Here is a 27,783-nt window from a genome sequence, read left to right as displayed (position 1 = left end):
GATAACTAAAACCCAACATGGGTTCTCTGGAAGAGTACAAGCATCGAACCTCTGAGACATCTCTCCAGCCCGTATTATATTAAGGCAGGGACTCATGGATCTCAAGCTGGCCTCAAACTCAGAATTAGGGAGCTGCGGATAGCTGGAACTTCCGATCATCCTGTCTCTACCTCCTGAGTGCTGGGATTACAGGTCTGAGCCTGCATACTCTGTTGACGTGGTCTGCAGACCAAACTCAGGACCCAGTGCATGGGAGACAAGCGCTCTGCCCACTCAGGTATATCCCTGGCCCACACGGTTTTCTTCTTATACAAAAAGAGGCATTTGGCTTTAGGAACTGTGTCCACAGAAAGCCTTGGCCACCAGGCCCGATGGCCTTGAATCCATCACCGCCCATCTGTCTCTGGCATCCACAGGGTCCCAGTGGATGTCTGTCACTTGCCTGGGCACCGGCCAGTTTGATCTGGGTGCTTTCCAGCTGGTCTCGGAGGGCTGAGAACTCTTCCTCTCTCTGAGCTGCGGCCGTTGTCAAGCTGCCCTGTTCCTTCTCCAGTTCGGCGATCTGTGTCAGCCACTTTGCTTCTGACTGTGGAGGTCACCATGTGGAAACAGGGAGAAACTGAGGACATTAAATGGTCCCCTTCACTGGGACTCCAGACCCCACCACCTGGCTCCACACGGCAGGCGGCAATAGCTTGTCCACATGCCCATCACTGCCTTCAAGAGGAAGTGTGGATTACAACGGTGGCCAGAGGGCACACGGGAGGGACTGAGGCACCAGAGGGAAGGGGACGGGGAGTGGCTCACCTGGGCAGAGGTTTCCAGGCTGCTGTGGAGGACCTGGAGCTCTTGTCTGCTGGTGGCTAGTTCATGCTTCAGGTTTTCCAGAACATCCTGTTGCTCCTGAGTCTGAAACGGAGGTAAAACAGGAACACAGTAGTTGGGAGTCATGAGAAGGAATACACATAGGTATACACTTCCCAAGCTATTGACTGAGACCATGCACTCCGCTGGGTCTAAGTCAGAAACATGTGTGTCATGCAGCCTAGAAGGTGACCACCCAGACCCAATAGTAAGAACTCATGACTAAGATTATACACACACACACACACTCCCTTTTCCTTTCTTGAGACAGGATTTCAAGGCGGGCCTTGAACTTGCTACACATCTGAGGATGACCCTGCCCTATTGCCTCCACCTTCCAAGTGATGGGATTCTAGGCATGCACCACCATGCCTGGTGGTGCTGGAGATGGACCAAGGGCCTCCTAGGTGAGCATGCTTGATAAGCTCTACCAACTGAGTGACACGCCCAGTCCCCAGCATCTGCTCCTCAGAGTGGTCCAAAGGTCCTCTGGAAGCCACTCCTGGAACATGATAACTTCCTCTGACCAATGTCTGCCTCAAGGGCCGTTTGCAGAGGTCGAGGGGATGACTGAGTGTCTCGCAGGGGTCGAGGGGATGACTGAGTGGCTCACAGGAGTCGAGGGGATGACTGAGTGGCTCGTAGGGGTCGAGGGGATGACTGAGTGGCTCACAGGGGTCGAGGGGATGACTGAGTGGCTCACAGGGGTCGAGGGGATGACTGAGTGGCTCGCAGGGGTCGAGGGGATGACTCATTTGCTGCTGATCCAGATGATCTTAGTTGAGACCCCCAGACCCACACGGCGCAAGGAGAGAACTTAAACTCACAAGTTGCCCTAAGACGTCAACGTGCACGCTGTTATGTGTACAAGTACACGTGCACACACACACACTACACATACACACACATATGCAACCAGAACACTATTAAAAACCCACTTCCAGTAGACACCTCCCTCCTACATCCCAAGTGCCTCTCCTGCTCACCTTCCGCTGGGCCTGCTCACTTACACGGGCAAAGGAATCTTCTAGTTCTTTCTTTTCTCTTTCCAAATCCACTTGGGCTTGCCTTGCCACAGACACCTGTTTGGTAACCTCTGCATTCTGAAAGGGGAAAAGAGTGTCTTGAGCAGACATCTCTCGGGCCCAACTCCAACCTTCCTTCTAGTACCAGTGATTTCTATCAAACTGTGAGGATCAAGGAGGCAGACACAGAAGTTCTTTTCTACCCAGAGGAAAGCCAGAATGGAGTCATGACCTGCAGATGCTAGGCTTTTAGGTATTTGTAAAAATATACAGATGGGGTAAGGTGGGATTGTCTGGTGTAGTGTTTTTCCGGGTTGGCCTGGAATTCACTATGCAGCCCAGGCTAGTCCCTGGAACTCACTATGCAACCCAGGCTAGCCCCTGGAATTCACTATGCAGCCCAGGCTAGCCCCTGGAATTCACTATGCAGCCCAGGCCAGCCTCAGATTCACAGCAATCCTCTTGCCTCTGCTTTTTAAGTTTGGGGATTGCAAGAGACATTACACCTACTTAGTTATTTTTTGTGACTGCTATTTAGTCCTGGCTGCCCTGGAGTGCTGGGTTTAAAGTCATGTGTCACCACACACGGCTATTTTTTTTTGGATGATCTTGCCTCTGCTTTCTGATAGAATTACAGGTATGTTCTACTACACCCATCTCAAATGAGGGGTAATTCTAACTGTGCCTGGCAACAGGACAGAACTTAGGAAGACTTACCAAGCTGGGGTTAAGAAATGAGAGCGCTAAGCGGTTAAGAGCACACGCGGCTCTTCCAAAGGACCCAGGTTTGGTTCCCAGCACCCATGCTGGCTGGCTCACAATTCCTGTCATTTCAGCTTCAGAGGATCTAATGCCCTCTTCTGGCCTCCTCGAGCAACTACATACACATGCGCAGACACACGCAGAGGAAGAATAAACAAACAGAAGGGCATCGTGGAGAAACCCAAGGTTTGCACCTTTTCTCCTGTAATGTGGGGTATATAGGAGGAACAGAGGAGTCAGAGTTCCTACCTTCCGCAGCAGGTCAGCATGATTCTGAACCAGCTCGCTATACTTCTCCTTTAGCTTGCTATACCGCTGTTCATTGGCCTGGGCTTTTCCTGCATTGGGAAAGACCAAGGTGAGGCCACTGCCCTGGCTGGGATCCCCCATCCTCCCTCCAATAAGCCGGGGCCCTTAAAGATGTTTTTATCCTCATTTATTTATTTACTTTTTGAGACAGGGTTTCTCTGTGAGACCGCTCAGACTATCCTGGCACTCACTCTGAAGACCAAGCTGGCCTTGTACTTACAGAGATCCACCTGCCTCTGCCTCCTGAGTGCTGTTTTATTTTATTTTCTTTTTTTCTTTTTTTAAAGACATGGTCTCACATAGCCCAGACTGGCCTCAAACTGGCTACATAGCCAACATGACTTTGAACCTGAGCCTCCTGAACGCTGGGACTACAGGTGTCCACCACCACACTCAGCTGGAAGTTACCTAATTAATTAATTTCATTTCTTTCTTTTTTCTTTTTTTTTGGGGGGGGGGGCGGAGACAAGGTCTTGCTACACAGCCCAAGCTAGCATTATGGTCATCCTCCTGCCTTAGCCTCTAAAGTTCAGGAATCACAGGTAAACACACCTGTACTACACTGGACATAAATAAAGGATGTCTTCTTTAAATATACACTCCCCTGATTCAAATTCTTCTGCAGACCGAAGCTTACAAAAACACAGAGTGGTAATTTAAAAGAAAATGGCGCCCAAAGAGAATGGTACTATTAGGAGGTGTGGCCTTGTTGGAGGAGGTGTGTCACTGAGGGGGTGGGCTGAGGTCTTCTGTGCTCAAGTTACTGAGTGAGAGAAACAACTTCCATTTGCAAGCAAGATGTATTAATTCTCAGCTCCAGCACCGTGTCTGCCTGCATGATGCTACATCCCACCATGATGATAACGGGCTGAATCTCTGAACTGTAAAGCAAGGCACCCCAATTAAAAAATGCTTTCCTTGCTGGGTGTTGTTAGCTCAAGCCTTTAATTCCAGCACTTGGGAGGCAGAGACAGGATAGGAACTCCCATCGTCTGTGTGCCCTTGGTTGCTAAGGACTCGGCTGTGCCAAACCTGTCTCTGCATTTGAGGACAAGAGCCGGCACCTCCGGCTTTACTTCCGGGGAGCAGCCCCACCCCCTCTTGCTCCCGGCGCACACCCTCAGCCCCAGCCCCTCACTTTCTATCTCAGTCAGGCTGCGCTGGGCTTTCTCCGTGTCCTCACGCTGCCTCTTCAGCTCGTCCAGCTCGGTGCGCAGGAACTCGCAGTCATCTGTAGCCTGCCGCCCCAGGTGCTGCTGCTCTGCCAGCTCTGCCTCCAGCTCGCTCACGCGGCCCTTCAGCTGCAGCATGGCCCGCTGGCTCTGTGAGGGGCACCCGTGGTGAGGAGGAGCCTGCTATCCTAAGGCTGACCCAAGGGGGGCACCACGCAGGGCAGGAATGACTTATCTCCTGGCTGGCATTGATGGATTACGCTTGATTCTATATCTTCAAATTCCTGACCCACAGATCCAACCACCAAAGAACATTTTATTTTATTTTATATTTTTGCTTTTGCTTTGGTGCTCTGGACAGGGAGCCTAGGGTCTTATTCTTGTTAGGCAAGTACTGCTGAACCACACTGCAGCCCCTCACTGGGGGATTCTAGCTAGGCAATACTGCCCAGCCACCCACCCTCTCCACGTTCCTAGTCTTTGACTAAGGGAGTCTAGGCCAGCCCCCACCAATGAGCCATGCTTCCTGTCCCTTCCCGGGGCATTTTAGCCCCAGTTCTTTACAACTGAGCCACACTTCGAGGGCTATTACCCCCTTCCCCTTACTGAGGAATTCTAGGCAGGAGCTCCATCACACACCAAGCCCAGCACTTATCCTGAATCACGTCTATTAACTAGCCCGTCTTAGGACGGGATCCGAGCGCTATCACGAGACACGAGACGGCAAGTGCCCGTGCTGGTGCAGCCCAGTGCAGACGGAGCCCGGCATGTACCTCAGCCTTCATGCTGTCCAGCTGTCCTGTCAGCACACTGATCTCTCTGTACAGGCGTTCAATCAAGTGGTCCCTGGAAGAAAAGAGCAGGCCTGGTGTCACCTCCATGTAAGTTGACAGACTGGAAAAGGAGGGAAAAGCTGGTGCTAATTTGGAGTCATTCTCTTAAAACAAACAGACAGACAGCTTTTTGGTTTGTTGTTACCAGACAGCTACTGAAGGACGATTCGCTCTTCCTTTTCTCCTACTTTCCCCCAGCGTGCTAGAATTACAGACATGTGTGACTGTACTGGGGGTGTGTGTGTATGTGTCTCTGCAGGCTACGCAGGCACCCTGCAAGTGAAGCCACATCTCTAGCCCCGCGGAGAATATTAACTCTTTCCAGTATGAATCTTACAGTCAACTTTTCTCACCTGCGGTTCTATATCCATGCATTCAAGAGAGTAGGGATGGAAAATATTTGGGGAGGAAAAAAATGGCATCTATATTGACTATATATAGACTTTTGTTCTTCTCATTATTCCCTAAACAATATAGACAAACAGGCTGGAGAGACGGCTCAGAGGGAAAAGATGCTTGCTGCCAAGCCTGGCAATCTTCGTTAGGTCCCTGGGACCCAGATGGTGGAAAGGGGGAACTGATTCCCGCAAGCTGTCCTCTGATTTATACACTAACGCCACAGTGCACAGGCAAAGCCATTCCCTCCCAGGCCAAAACTTAACTGCGTAGCCAGGTGGTGGCAGCCGCATGCCTTTAATCCCAGCACTCAGGAAGCAGAGGCAGGAGGATCTCTGTGAATTCAAGGCCAGCCTGGGCTACTGAGCAAGTTCCAGGACAGCCAGGGCTGTAACACAGAGAAACCCTGTCTTGAAAACAAACAAACACCCAAAACTTAAAGGTATATAAAAAGAAAAGCTCACAGAAACAAACATTGTATCAGTGTTTATATCAGGAGCTATGAATCATGTAGAGATGATTTAAAGGGAACAGAAAGGGAGGAATGTGGGTTCTATGCAAATAGCATCCAGTCTCACAATGACGTCTTGCACAGTGGCTGAACTTTGTGTCTGTGCCTGTCTGTGGGGGTGATTTTGAAACCAATAACCCTTGGATACCCAGGGTGATCGGACCCTAAATGTGAGGTCTCTTACCCTGATACCTCAGATTCAGCTCCTGATCTGGGATACAGGGGTGCAAAGACTAAAACAATTTCTTAATCTTGCCGGGCAGTGATGGCGCACGCCTTTAATCCCAGCACTCGGGAGGCAGAGGCAGGCGGATCTCTGTGAGTTCGAGACCAGCCTGGTCTACAAGAGCTAGTTCCACGACAGGCTCCAAAACCATAGAGAAACCCTGTCTCAAAAAACCAAAAAAAAAAAAAAATTCTTAAGCTTGTATGTGTGTCTCTGCCTGTTGGTTTATACACATGTGTATGGGTGCTCTTGGACGCCGAAAGAGGGTGCTGGCTCTCCGGGAATTACCGATAGTTAATGTGACACTTAACCCGGGTACTGGGAAATGAACTATGTAGCAAGGGCTCTTGACCACTGACCATTTCTCCAGCCCCAGCCCCTTTCATTTTTTTTATTTACTTATTTATTATGTATACAATATTCTGTCTGCTTGTATGCCTGCAGGCCAGAAGAGGGCACCAGACCGCATTACAGATGGTTGTGAGCCACCATGTGGTTGCCAGGAATTGAACTCAGGACCTTTGGAAGAGCAGGCAATGCTCTTAACCACTGAGCCATCTCTCTAGTCCCACCCCCACCCCCCCCCCCCGGCCCCTTTCATAGAAAGACTGATCCCAGGCCTTCGGCATGCTCTGTGAGGGTCCTGAAAACCCAGGAAGTAAGGATTCTGAGTGTGGCTGAGGAGGCTCTTTAAGTGAAGACAAGTGCTCCCAAGCCCAACAGCCTGAGTTTGTTGGAGGACAGAAATGACTCCATAATGCTCTCGGACTTCCACAAGTACATCTTGACACATCCCCATTGACCCACAACACATATATAACCACATAAAACAAATACAACAACAATTTTTTTTTCTTAAAAAAGTGCTGTGCTCAGTAGTTAAAAGCACTTGTTCTTGCAGAGGACCCAAGTTCAGACCTGCCTATAAGTATAGCTCCGGGAGATCAAATGCCTATCTCAGGCCTCCATGGATACACAGACAGACAGACAGACAGACACACACACACAATGATGGTGACCAATAGGGAAGGTACCCAACATTGACCTCTAGCCAGCACACAGGCATGCATAGGCAAGTGCACTAGCACACACGTGTATATATATCTACCACGCCACACACATATAAACACACACATGTCTAACACATATACATAATCACACTCATATAAACACACACACACATACAATCAGACACCCAGCAAACAAAGGAGGTGGAGAACAACTATGGAACAGCATTAGAGGTTGACTTCTGGCAGAAACACACGTATGTCCGCACATACGCACACACAGAATTCCGTCTTTTTGGAGTAGCTGCCGCAAGGCAGACCACGGCTTAGCTCCATTTCTAGACCGTGTGCCTCCGCCCCCGCATAAACTCACTTCTCATCCTTGTTCACGCCATTTTGATTGTTGAAATTGAAGGGGTCGCTGCTCAACGAGCTGCCAAAGATGTCATCGAACTTGTTGTCGAACAAACTCTGCAGTGATTGGGAGGGTGGGGGAAGAGCAAAGTCAGAGACCTGGGAAATTGTCTGGGTGTGCGTGTGGCGGGTAGATTAGCATGAAACTTACTATTTTATTTTTCAACAGGGGCACACTGTGTCGCCCTGGCTGTCCTGGAACTCACTGCACAGACCACCCTGGTCTGAAACTCTTGGAAATATCCCCCTGCTTCTGCCCCCTGAGGACTGGAATTAAAGAGTATGCTACCATGTCTGGCTCCTTCCTTCCTTCTTGTCTGACTTTCTTTGTATTTAAACAAAACTTTTTAGCCTGCATGCATGTCTATGCATTGTGTGCGCCCTGGTGCTCACAGAGGTCAGAAGAGGGTGTGGGCTCCTTTAGGACCAGAGTTACAGAGGGATGTGAGCTACCTTGTGGGTGCTGGGAATCAAACTCTGGTCCTCTTTGAAAGCAACAAGCACTCTTATGGCTGAGCCAAACCTCCAGCCCCTTTGTATTTTGGGGACAGGGTCTCACAATGTGCTATAAGGCTGAAGTTGACCTTGAGTCCCTCCGTTCCTGCTTCTACCTCCCAAGTGTGTGATTAGAGACATGTACACTACGCATGGCTTCAAGAATCTCTATTTTCTTGATTTGGCTGAGACCTATCTAAGATCACTCCTGGAACCTGAGCGCAGAGAGCTCAGGCTAATATCCCACTTTCTGATGAGACGGGGGGGGGGGGGGGGGGGACACACCTAGGCACTCCGGCATACATGCATAGATACACCTATGTTAGAAGCAGAAGGATTTCAAGAGCCCAGGCATTTGAGACCAGCATGGGCAACATAGTGAGATGTCACATCCAAATATTAAAGTCAAACAGACCTCGTCTTCAGTAGATAGACCCAAGCTAAGAGCCTCTTCAATTGTCTGATCTGGGGGTAACGGGAAGGACCTAGTTCCTCTCCTAAGGACCCTATACCTGCTGGGAGGCATCCATGTCCATGAGGTCATCCTTCTCCAGGACCGGTTCGCTGTCTGGAGACGACACCTCGGCTGGGATCACCACCACAGGGCTGATGTGCTCTGACAGGGCTGAGGCGCGGAGGAAGTTGGGTGGATTCTGGAGGCGGAAGACACACCTTCGAAGGATGCTCACCTGCCAGCCCCAGAGGCACGCGGAGCCTCCCGTTCGAGCACTCACCTCAGGCAACTGGGGGATCTGAATGAGCCGCTTGAAATACTGCAGATTGCTGGAACGCTGGAACAGATCCTTCAACCTGGGAGTACATGGGCATCTCAGGGCTGCTGGATGTGGCCGCCAGTCCCAGGAAGACGCGGGACACCGCCCCAGCATTCCCACCCTCTGCCCACCTTACAGGCACAAGCCGCTGCTGTGCTGCCCTCTATGAGGCCAGGATTCAATTATGATACTACAGGACCCAGGGACGGCTCAGTGGGTGGAGGCACTTTGCCAACTGAAGAAGCAAGCTTGAGTTTGATTCCTGGAATCCACATAAAGGTGGATAGAGGAAACTAACTGCGTAAAGCTACCCCTGGTTTACACACACACACGGTGCACACACCCCCCTTCACACACACACACACACACACACACACACACACACACACACACCAACCCTCTGGGCTGAATCAGGAGAACATGGGCCCTTCCAGAAAGCTCAGTGCGCCAAGTCATTGGCTGCCAAACCCAATGGAGTTCAGTGTCTGGGGCCCACAGGGTAGAGCACAGAACTGATTCCCTCGAGCTGTGCTCTGATCTACACATGTGTACTGTGGCACAGGCCTACAGAGTAAATAAACGTGCGTGCGCGTGGGGAGAGAAACTGAAGCAAGCGGCAGCTTCCCAGGCTCCTGCCATCATGCCGTCCCGTCACGATGGACGGCACCATCAGACTGTGGGCCACAGCACTGTTCTTTCTTTAAGCTGCTGTTGTCGCAACAACGACAAAACTAGGAAACCCCCAGATCCCCAATCGTGTAGGAGATCCTTCGGTCTATGTGTTGCTTTAATTGGTTTAATAAAGAAACTGCCTTGGCCTTTTGATAGGGCAGAACTTAGATAGGTGGAGTAGACCGAACAGAATGCTGGGAAGAAGGGCAGTGTGGCAGATGCCATGAATCTCCTGCCTGAGGCAGACGTAGGTTAGAATCTTGCCGGTAAGCCACAGTCACGCGGTGATACACAGATTTAATAGAAGTGGATTAATCAAGATGTGAGAGTTAGCCAATAAGAGGTTAGAGCTAATGGGCCAGGCAGTGGTTTAATTAATACAATTTCTGTGTGATTATTTCGGGTGCAAGCTAGCCTGGCAGCCGGGATGAAAAGCAGGCCCTCTCTCCCTTCAACACCCCAAACTCATTTCCTCGCGGCTGCGGACTCCACGCTGCTGTTGGCAGATTTTTCCCGAGGATGAGTTAGCGTGGAGGAACATGAAAGGGAAGGGATTTTCTCCACCATTACTTTCACACCGTGCTGGACTGTACCCCCAAATTCCTTCAAGCTGCTTTTTGTCATGCATTTTGTTACAGCAACTGGAAAAGAAACATCCCATGATTCTACTCTAATCTATTCCCTTCCCTTCTTCTCTATTCAACTTTATCCCAGCCCACTCCACTCCATTTTTCCAGTCTATGCTGCAGTGCTTGGGGCTAGGAACCCATGTCTTCATGCACATTACACAAGCACTGTGCATTTGAACCAAACATCAAGCCTCAGAAAGCATTCCCCTCCTGGTCAGGCCTCTAACCGACATAAAGGAGGAGCTGAGGTTCCAGCAACCTTTGGTTGCAGCACAAAACGTCGGCTTACTCAGCCCCATCAACCAACCCCTCCCCAGGGTCTCAACATAGTCTATCAGACTCCGAGATTAAAGTGTCCTTGTGATACTGCTACGGCTTCGCTACAGCCTCCAAGAACATCCGCCTCTGTGCGGGAGAGAAAAATGAAGCAGCTACCGCAGGAGATGTTTTCACAAGCTAGGGAAAAAATGGAAGGAAATAAAATGAGCTGACCACACGTCCCCGTCTCTCTGGATGGGCGCCAACAGTAATAGACGCAAGTGCTTTTGCAAGCTACTGGAATTTCACATTCCAGGAAACCAGCCCCAGGGCCTGCCTCCTAGGATTTAGTAAGTCATTCATCATAGGATGTGTACCAGGCTTCCCTAGTGGAGCGAGGAAACCGGGAGTGGGCGGGGGGGGGGGGTAGGTCAACCCTGTGCTTGTCCTTTGACTGCTCCTGAGGGAACCTATAAGTAAAGTACCAGCTAGGGATTTGGAAGCCATGGTCAAGAATGAAGACGTTAACAGGGAAAACAAACTATGTCAAGATGGCTGCCTCACAAGTGAACAATTCACAAAACAAGAAATACAAAGGCCCAACCATGATGGTTAGCTTGGATTGCCAACCCGACGACCATGATGGTTAGCTAGTATTTTGTCAACCCAACCAGCCTGATGGTTAGTTTCTATTGCTAATCCTACGACTATGATAGCTAGCTTGTATTGTCAACCTGACGTAATCTAGAACCATCTGGAAAAAGTCTCAACAAGGGACTGTCTAGATCACGTTGGCCTGTGGGGGATTGTTAATTGATGTGGGATGACCCAGCCCACCGTGGCTTTGCGCCTTGGGTTGTATAAAAATAAAGAAAGCTAGCCGAGCAACAAGCATGCGTGCATACATTCTATGGATGTGATTCTATGGATTCTCTTGGATGTGACGTGGCTAGATGCCTTGACTTCCCTGAAACAAGAGACAAACCTGGAACTCCACAACAAATAAACCCTTTTACCCTTAGGTTGGTCTATATCAGGGCAATTGTATCACAACAGACACAAAACTGAGACACGAGTGTATGTGCACGCGCACACACACACACACACACACACACACACACGGGCGCACGCACGCACGCGCACACACACACACACGATGCTCTCTGCCCTGCCCGGTCTTTATACCCGAGCGCTGGGGATCCGAACTCAGGTCATGGCGCTTCTGCAGCAGACACTTTACTCTCGCCCCCTATCGTAGGTTCTGATCGGACTTCATTCTCTTTGAGAGCCACTTACTTTGTGAACTGCTCCATGAAGCGGTCTCGGTGACCCTGCAGGGTGTCAGCTGGAAGACCTGGAGGAAATCGCCAGGAGCACGTGAGTACAGGGACACCAGGGGACAGGCAGGCCACATCGAGACTGAGGGAGAGGCCAGCCTAGCCACGCTGGCACTCCCGGCTAAGATGCCCCGAGGTTTGGTAACTGAGAGAACCCCACAGGAGCAGCAGGCTGCGAGCCTCTGGTTCGGGTGGAATGGAGGCTGCAGCCCTGGAGAAGCTGTGGCTTCCTCAAACCGCAGGACTGTTGAGGGCAAGTGAGAGCGGGCTTCGCTCTCAGGTGAGGGACTCGTCCATTAGGGCGTGGTGAACGCTGTGACCCTGCACCAGCGCAGGCCACTCAGGGCCAGCTCCCTAGGGAGTTGCTTCTCTGAGGTCCCTTCATATCCCAGACCATAGGAAGCTGCATATTTCAACCATGAGTTAAAACTCGGTTTTTCAATTTATTTTAAGAGGAGGAGGTCTTGCTATATGGCCCAGGCTGGCCTTGAACTCATGAGCAGACTGCTTCGCGCTGGGATCACAGGCACACCTGGCTTGATTATAGCTGGTATCACTTTTTAAACTGCACTTTGTCTTCGCATGTGAATGCCCTTGTGCCACAAGGCGTGTGCAGGTCAGAGAACAGCCCTGGGGAGTTGGTTCTTTTTCCCTTGTGTCATGTGGAAGATCCACAGCAGCAGCTTTTTTTGTTTTTGTTTTTGTTTTGTTTTTCAAGACAGAGTCTTTGTGTAGCTTTGGAGCCTATCCTGGAACTAGCTCTGTAGACCATGCTGGCCTCGAACTCACAGAGATCCTCCTGCTTCTTCCTCCTGAGTACTGGAATTAAAGGGGTGTGCCACCACCACCTGGCTCATGGCAGCAGCTTTTATTTGAAGTCCCCCCACTCACTCAGCCCCCTTTCCTTCTTATTTCCCCTCCCCCTTTCTCGTTCTGCCGCAGAGTCTAGCTATGTTACCCAGGCTGGCCTTGAACTCCTGGACTCAAGCCATCTTCCAGCCTCAGACTCTCTTGTACCAGGAACAACAAACCATGTCACAGTGCTGTGCTCTTTTTTTCTTTATTTGAGACAACGTCTCACACTGTAGCCCTGACTGTTCTGGTACGTACTATGTAGCCCGGGCTGGCCATGAACTTGTAACAATCCTCCTGCCTCTGATTACAGATGTGTGCCAACAAGTCCTGTTTTTAACTGTTTTTGAACGAGTGATATAAACACAACGTTTGTGTATAAATTATGATTACTGAAAGCGATGAAAGTGGAGCCAGGCAGATGAAGAGCTGAAGGTCAGCCAGGACCACATATAGAGACCTTGTTTCAAAACACAAACCAAAAAAGATAAAATTAGGCAGAGGATAGAAATAGCATTTAATTTCTATTCCAAAACCCTGATCTCAGTTCTACTAGGAGAAAAAAACACAAAGAAAAAAGTCAAATTGAGGAAGATTCCACTTAAAAAAAAAATTGACCAGAACTCAAAGCTGTTAAGGTCATCAAAAAGGAAGTCTCACAAGCTGTCACAGCTACTGGGAGCCTGAGAAGAAGCAATGACTAAGTGTTACGGGATCCTGGGTGGGAGCTTAGAAGAGGAAATAGGGATCTGAGTGAAGGGCTGGCTTTAGCTGAAAGTTATAAAGGGCTGGGGTGTGGCTCAGTGGTAGAGCCCCTGCCTAGAATCCCCCAGTGAGGGGCTGGGGTGTGGCTCAGTGGTAGAGCCCCTGCCTAGAATCCCCCAGTGAGGGGCTGGGGTGTGGCTCAGTGGCAGAGCACCTGCCTAGAATCCCCCAGTGAGGAGCTGAGGTGTGGCTCAGTGGTAGAGCCCCTGCCTAGAATCCCCCAGTGAGGAACTGAGGTGTGGCTCAGTAGTAACGTGCTTGCCTAGTACACACAAGACCCTGAGTTTCTTTACAGCGCACACAAAGGGTATCAACACACTTCACTAAGAAACTTCTTGCTAATCCATTAACAATGAGGGTTGGGCTTGGAAGCACATGCCTGAAATCCCACTGTCTAGGAGAGGGGCAAGGTAGGAGGGTTAGAAACTCAAGGTTATCCTGGACCACATTTTGAGTTCATGGCCAACATGAAATTCTTTCAAATAAATAAAACAAAAGAAATACATAAATAAGATGGGCAGCGGTGACACACGCCTTTAATCCCAGCATTCAGGGGGCAGAGACAGGTGGATCTCTGTGAGTTCGAGGATAGCCTGGTTTCAGGGCAGGTTCCAAAGTTAAAGAGAAACCCTGAAGGAAAAACCAAAAACAAATTAAAAAAAAAAAGAAAAAAGAAAAATATAAATTTACTTGTATTTGTATTTGTTTACTTGTATTTGGAGTTTATTTTTATTTAAGTATTTGCGAAAAATATTTATTTTTGTGCATATGAGTGTTGGACCTGCATGTATATCTGTGTACCATGTGAGTGCAGTGCCTTCAGGAGTCCAGGGAAGATGCTGGATCTCCTGGAACTGGAGTTATAGACAGTGTGAGCCACCATGTGGGTGTTGAAAATCAAACCCACGCCTGGAAGAGCAGACAGTGCTCTTAACTGCTGAGCCATCTCTCCAGCCCCCAGCTCTATCTATTTATTTTTTGACAAAGTTTCATGTAGTCCAGAAACCTGATTCTCCTGCCTCTACCTCCCCAAGATGAAGCAGGCAGGTGTGGACCATATGCCCATGTATGTGGCACTGGGGAGGGAGTGCAGGATTTCACACATGCTAGGCAAGCCTGCTCTGCCAACAGAGCTACACTCCCTGCCTGTAATTGATGATGTTTCTAAGCAACAGACTCTCCTTCTCTAGGGATTTGGTCCACCCTCTCTGCTTCCTGTAGGCACGCCCTATGGCACCAAGCCTTTCCAACCCTGGAACAGCAAACTGCAGTCGCTATCGAGGGAAACGGCCCCAGCTGAATCAGAGGGATCAGGGCTATGAAACCTGAACAGTATCCATTCATAACTCCAAATCTTGCCTAGTTTCAGATAACCAGACTTGGCTTTGTGAGGCAGGTCCAGGTAGAAGCACTTGCTGCCAATCCTGAGGAGCTTAGTTTTGCCCCTAGGGCCATTGACAGAAGGAGAGAACCGATTCCTGCACATTGTCCTGTGACTTCATAAGTGTGTATGAGCACACACATGAAACACACAAACATATAAATAAATGGAATAAAGAAAAGGTTATTACTTGTAAGTCAACAGTTATAAAGTGTCCCTTATTTCATATGGGTGTGTACGCGTGCACACTTTAATTTTACTTTCCCCCCCTTGAGATAGGGATTTATTACGTCAAATGGGTGGACCTTGGATTCACCACATAGCCCAGTTCACAATAAATTTCTCATCTTCTTCTAGAACCTCCAAAGTCTGGGATTCTAGGCATGCACCCCACACTCAGCCACTGTTCTGTGCATCTAAAACAGACCCTGGTTCTTTCTGGGCTATGAAACCTGAACAGTATCCATTCATAACTCCAAATTTTTAGGTTTCCTGCCAAGTTATGGGCATTCTTCAGCGTGATCACCTTGGCATATGACAATGAGGGGCTGGGAAAATGGCTCAGTGGTAGAGGACTTGCCTAAACTTCTCCAGTGAGGATTTATACTAGCTTTATCTTGGGAATCTGCATTTAAAGACAGAGATTCTAAACTATACCAGAGACCCATCCAAGCTGGTCCAGAAGTAGCCTGCTTTAAATAAAAATACATAAAATTGATTGATTGATTGATTGATTGTGCATGCGTGCATGAGTACTCATGTGCACGTGTGAAGGTCAAAGGTCCACTTGTGCAGTAGGTTCTTTCCTTCCACCATGTGGGTTCTGGAACTAGAACTCAGGTCCCCAGACTTGAGAGCAAGTACCTTTCCCCTGACCATCTTGCTAGGCCTCCTCAACCTCCCCCACCACCTCTGCCAGCCTGCCCCCAGCCCCCCACCAGTCCGGCCAAGCACTCCACATTTTTAACCAGGGCATCAAGGATAAGAACTTCTGCGAATCAGCAGCCCTCAAGTAATGCTTTTGACTAATGGTGCAGCAGGGATCTGCTGCTGAGAAAATTATAGCCCTTGGATCAGCTGTGATTTGTTTATTGCTTTATTTAAGAAAGTGTCTCACTATGTAAGCAAGGCTTGCCTGGAACTTAGTATGTAGCTCAAGCTGGTCTCACACTGGCAGAGATCCTTCTGCTGTTGCCTCCAAACCGTGGGGCCTGCGGGCATGTGCCACCAGATCCAGCTCTATTTAAATTTTCTGCACTGAGGGGATGGAACGCAGGACATTATGCCTGCTAGTTAAGATCTCAACAATTAAGCCAAGCCCTCAGTCCCTCACTGGGGGACTCTAGGCAGGAGCTCTACCACTAAGCCACACCCCAGCCCCTCACTGGGGGATTCTAGGCAGGTGCTCTGCCACTGAGCCACACCCTAGCCCCTCACTGGGGGATTCTAGGCAGATGCTCTACCTCTGAGCCACACCCCTAGCTCCTCACTAGGGGATTCTAGGCAGGTGCTCTACTACTGGGCCACACCCCTAGCTCCTCAATGGGGATTCTAGCCAAATGCTACAAATATAACCTCAGCTATGGAGTTCCTGGCAAGTGTTCTATAACTGAGCTACACTAGCCCTGTAGCTGTTTTCTGTTCCATCTGTTACAGGGATTGTGTTTCTAGATGTTTGGAGGTCACTCTATTAGCTCATGCAGGTATGGGTCAGGTCAGTTGTCCTCTATGTAGACCTAAGAACACAAGATACTTTTGGTGAACGGTGACACAGGACTGGATGTGGACAGAGAGAACCCTCTTAAGACACAGGACTGGAAGGACAGGAGCTAGACTGGGGCAGTCTAAAGCTTGGGTTACTCCCTTCCATTCACGGATGACCAGGAGCCCCAGGCCCCTCAGACCAGAGCAAACGGTACTGACAGAGTAGCCTGCATCACTCGGGGAATTGGCCAGGGCTGTGACCCTGCTCCCAGCCTGAAGCTCACACGAGATGGTCGAGGTGGTCCTACTCACAGGAGTGGAGCTTGAAGAGCAGCTTGACAGTGTAGTCATAGAGGTGGCTGCAGTCCAGGATGACCTGGATCAGCGGTGCGAGGCGGCACTGCCCAGCTGTGGTCACGGACACCGAGCGGGACATGTCCAAGGAGTTGAACACTGTGGACGAAGATGGGGAGAGAAGCTGAAGTGAGGAAGAAATATCTGCAGTAGAGCAGATCCAGCCATCTGACATATACCAAGACTTATTCTGTGTTTCTGTCTTACTAAGAACGGAACCCAGGATTTTGTATTCTACTGTGGAATATTCCTTTACACTGTGTTTGAATATATGTCGCTGTGATTGGTTTAATAAAGAAGTTGACTGGCCAACAGCTGGACAGGTAGAGGTTAGGTGGGACTAGCAAACAAAAAGAGAACACCGGGAAGAAGAGGGGAGGAGTCTGAGGAGTCACAGAGAGAAGCAAGATGAACTTGCGGAGTTGAAAAAAGGTTCCGCCACATGGCAGAACATAGACAAGAAATAAGGGTGAATTTAAAATGTAAGAGCTAGTTTACTAACAAGCCTGAGCTATCGGCTGAGCGTTTATAATTAATAAATCTTTGTGTGGTTATTTGAGAACTGGCTGGCAGGAGAGAAAAGTCCAACTACATTCCACTGTTGAGCCACACCCCAGCCCCTCACTGAAGGACTCTAGGCAGGTGCTCTACCACTGACCCACAGCACCAGTTCCTTGCTGACATATTCTAAGGAAGTTCTCTCCTGTTAGATATGTCCACAGCCCCTCACTGGAGGATTTTAGCCCAGGGCTCTGCCCTTGAGCCCCCAATTCCTCATTGGAGGAGTCTAGGCAAATACTACGATCCTGAGCTGTACCCTAGCAATTTCTGTAATTTCACATCAAGCTAGGACCTTGCTATGTAGCACAGGCAGGACTTAACAGCTCTATCCGCTCATCTCAGCCTCCCATGGCCTGGGGGACAGGTGTGTGGCCTGTGATTGACAGGTGCATTAACTCATGTTAACCCTATGATACCCCGAGACAGGAAAGGGTATCCCCACCAGACAGGTAAGGACATGCATCCTAAGTCACTTGAAGGTGATCACAAAGCCAAACCCATATGGTCATCGATGGGTAGAACAGGCACCTTTGCTCTTGATGGCCAGAAAGCTTGGTGTATCATGACTGAGCGAGAGAGACGCTCTACTTTGTACTGAACCCCATGAGAAGCATGGGAAAGAAGATTTACTGGTGACCCCTGAGATCTGCTCCAAGTCTGAGCAGAAACACTCAGCACATTTTCTTCCTTTCTGGATTAAGGTCTCATGTAGCCCAGGGTGGACCTGAACTCAATAAACAGCCAATGGTGATCGTGTATTTCCGTTCTTCCTGCCTCCTTCTCCTGAGTGCTGGGAGAAGTGTGTACTACCATGCATGGTTTATACAGTGCCGGGGATTTGAACCCAGGACTTCATGCATGTCCGGCAAGCACTCTTCCAATTGTGCTACAGCTTTTCCCTAAATTTCTTATTCCAGGTATCTACCTACATTTTGTCATTCTATACCCAGCTATTGGATGCCTGGCTATAGGCCATCATCTCACTCCCTGGCCAGGGTTGACTGTCTTCCTTGTACTGGCGGCCCACTGTCCCTGGATATGTAACATGCAACACAAGAGTTCTCTAATGTCCCCACATGTGTGGACCTGCCCATGGGTAGGTCTGCAGAGACCTCCCCCCCCACACACACACACAGAGAAATAGAGACAGAAAAAGATCCACCCAAATTGAACCACCCTACTTAAAAGGTAGTTTTTCTTACATAAATTAAAAGCAACTGTCATTGCAAGGCAGCAGCCAGGGCCAACTGACTTCCACAGGCTGTCTGACAAGAAATCACAGCCGCCTCCATCTCCTTCGGGGAATGACACTTGACCCCCAGTAGCAGCTACAGCAGTGTGACTGTGGGCAAGTCTCTCAGCCTGACTGGGCCTCTCGACACTCTTCTGTGAAGCAATATGGTTGTGCGAACCCACGCACATGGCCTGATGAGAAAAATGAGGAGTCAAGAGTATTTGCACTATGCTTTTCAGCTTTGGCTTTGTGGGTAAGTGTGTGTGTGTGTGTGCGCGTGTGCGTGTGCCTGTGCACGTATGAAGGTCAGAGGTCAACCTTAGGTATCCTTAGCTGTGTTTCCACTCTATTTTATTGTTGTTTTTTTTTTGAGACACAGTTTCTCTGTGTAACAGCTCTGACTGTCCCCACTTGTAGATCAGGCTGTAGATCAAACTCATGGAGATCCACCAACCATGCCTGTTTGTTTGTTTGTTTGTTTTTTGTTTTAAAACAGGGTTATCAGGGCTGGAGAAATGGCTCAGTAGTTTAGAGTGCATACTGCTCTTTCAGAGGACCCAAGTTCAGTTCCCAGCACCCATATAAGGCAGGGTGGCTTACAACTGTCTGCAACTCTAGCTCCAGGTTATCTGATGCCCTCTTGGGCCCCTGCAAGCAACTGCACTCATATATACATGCTCCAACACAGACACATATGCATACATGATTTAAAAAAGAATCTGTGTGCATGCTAGCAAGGACTTTACCATAATGAGCCGTATCCCTAGTTCAAGACAGACTGCCCTACTGCAGAGTGTTTGTTTAATTAACTATGAAAAGATGTGCTGCACTTGTTTATATTATGAACTATTTGTTTACCTATGTAAAGATGTGTTACTGTTTTACCTTACCTGCCTAAGGCACCTGATTGGTCTAATAAAGAACTGAACAGCCCATTGGTATAGAGGAGACTTCTGGGCAGGGAGAATAAGTAGGATAGGAATTTAGGCTCAGGAGAAGATAGAAAGAGACACCAGGGCCGGGCGGTGGTGGCGCATGCCTTTAATCCCAGCACTCGGGAGGCAGAGGCAGGTGGATCTCTGTGAGTTCTAGGCCAGCCTGGTCTACAAGAGCTAGTTCCAGGACAGGAACCAAAAGCTATGGAGAAACCCTGTCTCGAAAAATCCAAAAAAAAGAAAAGAAAGAAAGAGACACCAGGGGCCACCCAGGCAGACACGGAGGAAGCAGGAAAGTAGGACATATGGAATGAATGTAAGGTAAAGAGACCCAAAGCAAACAGGTTAAATTAAGTTAAAAGACCTAGTGAGAAAAGCCTCAGTTAAGACCAAGCATTCATAATTAATAATAAGTCTCCACGTCTTTATTTAGGAGCTAGTTGGTGGCCCAAAGAAAAATGACTGCACTCCTCTTCTGAGCAGAAAGCATTGCCAGTGTAGCAGCTCAGCTCCATTCATGGACTGGCTGGAACCATGGCTGTCAGAATGGGTGAAATAGCCTCTGAGAGCTTGGTAGCCAGAGGAGAGGGAGGCTCCTTGGGATGAGCAGAGCAACCGGTCTCCCTGTCTCACATGAAATAACTGACTTCAAGGCTGCGAGGAGAGAAAAGATGACGAGACAGCTCTGCTTCAAGGCCCTCTGCTAACCATCGGTAACAAACGAGGGCTCGTTTCGCTGGACATGGCAGTGCAAGCCTGTAATTCCAATGCTCAGATGGTAGAGGCAGGATGGCTGCGAGTTTGAAGCCAACGTGTGCTACAAAGGTTTTGTCTTTAACGAAACGAAAAGACCAACAGAAGGGCTGGGCCAGCTGAACCACACAGATCAGGCTGGGAATTGGGAGAATGATTCTCACTACAGCTTGGGTCAGCTAAGAGGGAAGAGACTCACCAGTTTGGAAGAGGTTCAGTTCGCACTCCAGGTAATCAAACATCTCCACTGTAAGCTGAAAACTGACACAAGAAGAAACAGAAATCAAAGTCTATAGGCCCAAGCCCCCATCCATGCCCAATGAACGCTGAAGATGAAATCCATGATCTTGTATTTGCTAAGCAAGCTTGATAATGCTAAGCCTCATCCCCAGCACCTCATTGGGGCATTTTAGGCAAGTGTTTAGGTAAGAATTCTAACGCTGAACCACACCCTCAGTCACGAAAGCCAAGTTTTCATACACCTCAGTGCTGTCCTGCTTCCCCACCCTTAGGATTCCCATGTGAGCTCAGGGGCAATCTTGCCGGTACAGGCATATGTTCCAGCTTCCTTCCAAGCATCTATCATGAACGTTATTTAAAGACTAAGCCTCTCAAGCTTCCACCAGGGAAACGAGAGATGACAGGGCTTGGTCTGGGGTTAGTGGAGACTGGGACAGAGGAACCATGTTGAAATACACATGGGTAGGATTCCAGACAGAAACAGCACTAGTGGTAAGTGGCCTTGAGTCCAAGTCACCTGGGGAACTCATTCCTCACCCCAGCCCCTGTGTCGCACCTTCAGGCCCTCTTACCATTTCCAGGAACAAAAAAACCAAATCACAAAGGCTTACTTCCCTACTGGGTCTGGAGCCCGATAGCCACTTACAAGTTGTTGACATCACTTTCTCCGGCCTCATCCAGCTGCCGGTCACTCATCTGGAGGTTGCCCGGGAACCTGGGATTCTGGAAGGAAGTTTGGGTGAAGGGAGATGATAAAATGAAGCACAAGAGGGCGGAGGGTGCAGATAAGTGGGTGGAGTGTTGACAAAGTCACTCAGGACAGAGCACTTATGTGAGGGCACAACTTAGACATGGAGTGGTTTCCCTGCATGTACAAAGACCTGGGTTCGATCCTAGTACCGCGGGGGAAAAAGGCCCCTATACAGCCCAATGAGACCAGTGCAAACACAGGCTGCCTATATTAAATACATGTAGCAGGTCCTATGTCAACTACACACTTTTGAGGGAGGCAGGATCAGTCTGCATGACCTCACAAACACAGACCCCTTAATGGCTCCCAAGAAAGACCACCCACTGTCTACTACCCATCATTGGAGCTGAAGGTCCCGCTCTTGCAAGAGTCCTGGAACGTTCTAAGCATGTCCTCCCAAGGTGCAATGAGACTCAGTGTGCGAGCATGTTCCCCAGGCGATCCTCAGGGATCCCTGGGCAGTAGACGTTCACTTATCACTGGTCCTTTCTGATTCCCATTCAATCTCCTCAGCCTTGGCCTCTTACCAAAGCTACTACAGTGAGCTCATGGGAATCCAGGAGAGACAGGACCACGTTCTCAAGTGTTTTATTTGTTTTTTATTGTTTGTCTGCTTTGAGGCTTGGTTGCTGTGGAGCAAGCTTTGTACAATTGGTTAATAAAGAGCTGACTGGCCTATAGATGGGCAGGAAGAGATTAGGTGGGAGGTCAGACTAGGAGGATGCTGGGAAGAAGGGCAGAGTCTACGGAGTTGCCAGCCAGACACAGAGGAAGCAGGGAAGAGAACAAAATGAGCCAACAAGCCATGAGCCATGTGGTAGAACTTAGATAAGAAGAATGGGTTAAGCCGGGCGGTGGTGGCGCACGCCTTTAATCCCAGCACTCGGGAGTCAGAGGCAGGCGGATCTCTGTGAGTTCGAGACCAGCCTGGTCTACAAGAGCTAGTTCCAGGAGAGGCTCCAAAACCACAGAGAAACCCTGTCTCGAAAAACCAAAAAAAAAAAAAAAAAAAAAAAGAATGGGTTAATTTAAGTTGTAAGAGCTATTGGCGAGCATTTTTAATTAATATTGAGTCTCCACTGTGGTTATTCAGGAACTGGCAGGCGGGAAAGAAAAGTCCACGTACACAGGCTGACCTGAAACTTACTATGTAGCTAAGGACAACTTGAACTTCTGATCCTCCTGCCTCTACCTCCTGAGTGCTGGAATTAGACGTGCACACTATACTAGGTTTATGCAGTGCTGCCATGAAAACCAAGGCTTCGTGCGTGCTAGATGAGTGCCTGCCCATTTAGCTACATCTCCTTCTGGATTTAGGCGATTCTCCTGCCTCAGCTGCGGAGTTAGCCAAAACACCATAGGACATGGAAACAGATCATAGAAAGATAGGTGGCCATGCATCAAGAACTTCTAAATTCCAGACTGAAAACCTGGACAAGGAGCTAGAACAAGGTGAGAACTCATTTATTTTTGCCATATCACATGCTACTTATTTTATTATTTATTTTTGGCTTGTTTGGACCCTAATTTGATGCCTGGAACTACATGATAGAAAGGGAGAGTAAACTATTTTTCTCCCCTAATACTTTAATAAAGAGTACATTTTATTTATTATTTTTATCTTCCAAATGATTTTTTAAAAAAGATTTAATTTTATTTTATGCATATGAATGTTTTCCTGCAAGTATGTATATACACCATGTGTATGTGTGCTGCCCACAGAGTGTAGAAAAACAGCCTTGGAGCCCCTAGAACTGGTGTGACAGATGGCTGTGAACTGCAGTGTGGGGTGGGTGCTGGGAATTGAACCCTACTCCTGTTGAAAAGATAGCCTGCGCTCTAAACCTCTGAGCTGTCTTTCCAGCCCTGAAAGAACCGACTCTTCTAAGCTGTCCTCTCACACTACCTCCCCAAATAAATAAAACTATAATTCAAAACTAAAAGCCAAGACGGGCTGGATTGGTGGCTCAGCAGTTAACAGCACTTGCTGGTCTTTCTGGCACAGGAGGTGCATTAAGTTCCTAGCACCCCATGGAAGCTCACAGCTGTCTGTCTATAACCCTCCTTCTAGAGGATCTGCACCCTCTTCTGCATGCATATGGTGCACATACATATATGTAGACAATACATACAAACTACAAATAAATCTTAATTATATACATAAGTAAAGGTTCGCCATTTTCCTCAGGAAATACCACCCACTGGATGACTTGTTATCCTATTTGTGAAATGCAGAACAAATGACTCCGTGAAAGGTCACAGGTCAAAAGGTCACCCTGGGGTCCCTCATCACCACTGTTCTATCAGCTGACTTCCCCTTAGAGTTGGGCTACAGCACCCCCACTTCTTGAGGCTCCAGACTGTTCCCTAGAGTGATAATAAAGATCAAGTAGAGTCTGGAGGGAAGACTGGGGGAGGGCTTGGAGGAGGGATGGGGCGAGGGAGCAGGCGCCCTGGAGAACGGCAGGTGCTCACTTTGGTGTGGTACTCCATCCTTGTTCTCAGTAGTTTGAGGTAGATGCTGCACAGCTGTCCGTACCCCTCGCTCAGGTGGCCCTTGGGGGAAGAAGAAAGCTGCATCAACATTGAGGCAGTGTTTCGCCTTCAGCCTTTTTCTAGGGCTACTGGTTGCTCAGTGGGTGAGAGCTCTTGATGCCAGGCCAGACAACCTGAGTCATGGGTCAACCCCTGGGACCCACGTGGTGAAAGGAGAAGACTGACTGCCACAGGCGAGGTGTCGCCTGTATGAGTGTTACGTCACACATGTGCCCCACCCATCCCAACACACATAATCTGTATGATTGTTACGTCACACACGTGTCCCACCCATCCCAACACACGTAATCTGTATGAGCGTTACGTCACACACGTGTCCCACCCATCCCAACACACATAATCTGTATGAGTGTTACGTCACACATGTGCCCCACTCATCCCAACACACATAATCTGCATGAGTGTTACATCACACACGTGCCCCACCCATCCCAACACACATAATCTGTATGAGTGTTACATCACACACGTGCCCCACCCATCCCAACACACATAATCTGTATGAGTGTTACGTCACACATGTGCCCCACCCATCCCAACACACGTAATAAATATAATTGGGGTTAGAAAGATGTTCAGAGGATAAAGGAGTTTGCCACCACGCCTGACAACCCCAGGGTCCCACATGGTAGAAGAGAGACCCTGATTCCTGCAGCCATGCTTGGTGTCAGGTACCCCTCCACTACACACACACACACACACGCACGCACACAGACACACACACGCACGCACACAGACACACACACACAAACACACACGCACGCACACACACAAACACACACACACATACACACACACGCACACAGACACACACACACAAACACACACACACACACACTTAAAAATAAAAATGTAAAGGGTGCGCACCCCAGCACTCCCACAGATATTCAAGTTCAGTTTCCTCCACCCAGTCCTGTGTTAAACCAGCCCTGGGAGGGAGACCCAGCAGACTCCCCAGGGGCCTTCCCAGAATTCCTAACCTGCAGCTGAGAGCTTAATTGAGATCAATCTCTGCAGAGGCAAACACAGGTTCTCTCTGGAGAAACCTGTCTTTGTTACTGACTTCAAAGAATTGTGTTCCCAGGAAAACTGAGTAGCTCCCAAAGGGGGTGGGGGAGGAGCACAAAAAGAAAATGTGAAGAATAACTAAAATTCACTAGAAATACCAGATGGCCAAGCAGATCTTTAAGGACAGATGATAAGATTAGAAAAAGCGATATATGGCATGGCTCTCATTACTATAGCTAAACTATTTACCAGGCAGAAGACCTTGTAAAGACCTGGAGCAATGGCTCAGCTGTCCAGAGTGCACGGTGCTCGCTGCTCTAGCAGAGGACCTGAGTTTAGTTCCTCGCTCACAACTGCCTGTAACTCTAGCCCCAGCAAATGTGACACCCTCTTTTGGCCTACATCAGTGCCCTGTGCGCACACAGACGAATAAAAATAAAAATATATTTTTAAAAGCTATCGTGAAGGAAGTCAGGTGTGGCTGTACATCTGCAAGCCCAGCACCAAGGAGGCTGAGGCAGAAGGATCTGGAATTGAAGGCTAGCCTGGGTTACATAGTGAGACCCAATGAATCCATAAGAAGGCAAGGAATGAGATTAAAAAAAAAATAACAAGGGCTGGGGATGTGGCTCAGTCGGTAAGTAGTTGCTGAGCGGGCCCAGGGGTCAGCACTCACAGAGTGAATTTGCAGTGCTGCAGAGGCAGAGATGGAGAATCCCCAGGGCTCACCCGACAACCATCTCTACCTAATCGGTGAGCTACAAGTTCAGTGAGCTCCTGAATAAAAAAATGAGGTGTAAGGGCTGGAGAGATGGCTCAGTGGTTGAGAGCACTGGCTGCTCTTCCAGAGGTCCTGAGTTCAATTCCCAGCAACCACATGGTGGCTCACAGCCATCTGTAACATGCGGGCATACATGGAGGCAGAATGTTGTATACATAATAAATAAATAAATCTTTAAAATGAGGTGTAAGGCTTGGTGTAGGGTGATGTCAGAAGCCTTTAATCCCAGCATTAGGGATGCAGAGGTAAGAGGATCTCAGTGAGGCAAGGCCAGCCTGGTCTCCGCAGTGAGTTCTAGGACAGCCAGGGCTACACAGAGAGACCCTGCTTCAAAAACCTAAAGACCAAACAAAAACAAACCCAACAAGGTGAAGAGCTACTGCGGACCAATGCCCGGGGCTGACTGTGTGTGTGTTCACATACAAATGCATATCCTACCACCTCCACCCCTCCTGTGTTCCCACCCCACCTTCCCACTGCATGCCTATATAATCCCAACTCTCAGGAGGCTAAAGTTCTAGGCTAGCCTGGGCTATGTATGGAGACCTCAAACAAATGATAAAACTTTAATTTTTTTGATCTTATATTATTAGGTGTATAGGTGCATTGTGGGCATAGGGGTCTGTGTATGCATGTAAGCATGTCTGAGGAGGCCGGAAGAGGTCACTGGATCTCTGGAGTTATCACGTGGATGCTGGGAATTGAACTCTGGTCCTCAGGAAGAGCAGCCAGTGCTCTTAACTGCTGAGGCATCTCTCCAGCCCCGAAACAAAGAATTGAAAGTGCAATGTATTGTGACCACAAAGGGCACAAGCACAATGACAAGTCCCTGTGAGGGACCCTAATTTCATGACATGGAATTCATGTCCCCAGGACAAGCTCTTGGGACTTAGAATTTGCCTGTAGCTTCCGACATCTTCGGCTCGCCCCTCACAGAAGAAGCTAAACAATCAGAGATGGGCTGGCTGGTGATGTGGTTTAGTTGGCAGGGTGCCTGCTTCCCCCACCACTGTATAAACTGGACGTGGCCATGCATCCCTGCAATCCCAGCACACAGGAAGGGGAGACAGGAGGATCATGAGTTCTAGGTCAGCCTTAGCAACATAGTCAATTTGGGGCTAGCCTGGATTCCGTGAGACACTGTCTGAACCAAACCAAACCAAGAAGCTAACTTGTTACATCCCATGCTCTTGATGATATGGTATGAGGATTAGGGGGTCCCCTGTGCACCCCCACACTTACCCACATCCTGCTCATGTCACTCAATTCATTTTTGTATCTCAGAGAGTCTTTTAGCACCTAGAAAAGAAGAGAAGATCCATGAGAGGAGACACGGGTGGCCAGGACAATCTTCCTGGGCTGAGGTGGGGAAGAGACCCATCAGAAGGGATGACCCCACCTCCTATGGGAAATCAAAGACCAGGGCTATGGCAGCAGACAGCAGTCTCTTTTTCCATTGTGTGTGATTGTGTGTGTGTGTGTGTGTGTGTGTGTGTGTGAATGGGTAGCAGGAGCCACAGCATATAAAAGGAGATAAGAGGATGACTTTCAGAAATCAGTTCTCTCCTTCCACCTTGGGCTCCTGGGATTATCTTGTAGGCCTGTCGATTGCTCTTGATAGGGGACAGGAGAGATGAACGTGGTGCTTCCATATTCTATATTACAAAGAAACTTGTACTTCATGCTGTTTAGCATAATCAGTACATACACAATGTTGCTGGCTTCACACAGTTGGAGTGTAACACTGCGTCCTGGCCCAGAAGCCTCTGGCACAGGCTGACACCAGCAGACACTAACCTGACCAAGCCCATCAATAAATATTTGAGCCCAGACACCCACAGAATGAGAGAAGGGTGCAAGGGATGATAATGAGAGGCACAAATATCAGAAGTAAAGTGGGATTTCTTGATCAGAAATATGGGGGATCACCCCAGCAAATGGGCAAGGCTGAACCCTGAAATGATTGACAACCTTTGTCTCCACCCCCTTCTCCCTATATAATCTGCTGGCTTAAGATGAGCTAGGAGACACGGTCTTCTCTAATTCCTGGCTCTCTGGATAAAATAGTTTTAAAGATTCAGTTCCTGGAGCAGGAGAGATGACTCCGCAGTTAAGGGTGTTTCACAGCTCCTACAGAGAGTGCTTGTTTCCCAATACCCACACTGGAAGGCTCATAACATCTTGGAATTCCAGCTCCAGTGGATCTGGCGCCCCCTTTTGGCCTC

General features: G+C 48.8%; 1 protein-coding gene across 6 annotated transcripts in view; it reads right to left on the bottom strand.

Annotated features, from left to right (window-relative positions):
* Positions 1 to 27,783, bottom strand: part of Hip1 (huntingtin interacting protein 1) — a 126,996-nt gene that overhangs the window by 19,666 nt on the left and 79,547 nt on the right. For all 6 annotated transcript variants that reach the window (XM_075976845.1, XM_075976856.1, XM_075976884.1 and 3 more), the window contains exons 4-18: positions 26,801 to 26,857; positions 23,689 to 23,769; positions 21,109 to 21,185; positions 20,422 to 20,483; positions 16,698 to 16,838; positions 11,643 to 11,700; positions 8,749 to 8,824; positions 8,527 to 8,667; positions 7,479 to 7,576; positions 4,906 to 4,978; positions 4,099 to 4,282; positions 2,901 to 2,989; positions 1,851 to 1,967; positions 808 to 909; positions 443 to 586 (exon numbers count right to left, since the gene is read on the bottom strand). In XM_075976845.1, coding sequence (XP_075832960.1) covers positions 443 to 586; positions 808 to 909; positions 1,851 to 1,967; positions 2,901 to 2,989; positions 4,099 to 4,282; positions 4,906 to 4,978; positions 7,479 to 7,576; positions 8,527 to 8,667; positions 8,749 to 8,824; positions 11,643 to 11,700; positions 16,698 to 16,838; positions 20,422 to 20,483; positions 21,109 to 21,185; positions 23,689 to 23,769; positions 26,801 to 26,857 — 1,500 coding nt within the window. The remainder of the gene's footprint in view (positions 1 to 442; positions 587 to 807; positions 910 to 1,850; positions 1,968 to 2,900; positions 2,990 to 4,098; positions 4,283 to 4,905; positions 4,979 to 7,478; positions 7,577 to 8,526; positions 8,668 to 8,748; positions 8,825 to 11,642; positions 11,701 to 16,697; positions 16,839 to 20,421; positions 20,484 to 21,108; positions 21,186 to 23,688; positions 23,770 to 26,800; positions 26,858 to 27,783) is intronic.

Source organism: Microtus pennsylvanicus, chromosome 1 (assembly GCF_037038515.1).
Source record: "Microtus pennsylvanicus isolate mMicPen1 chromosome 1, mMicPen1.hap1, whole genome shotgun sequence".
Lineage (NCBI taxonomy): Eukaryota > Metazoa > Chordata > Mammalia > Rodentia > Cricetidae > Microtus > Microtus pennsylvanicus.
Note: the sequence above shows the minus strand (reverse complement) of the source record. Positions and strands in the feature narration are given on the sequence as shown.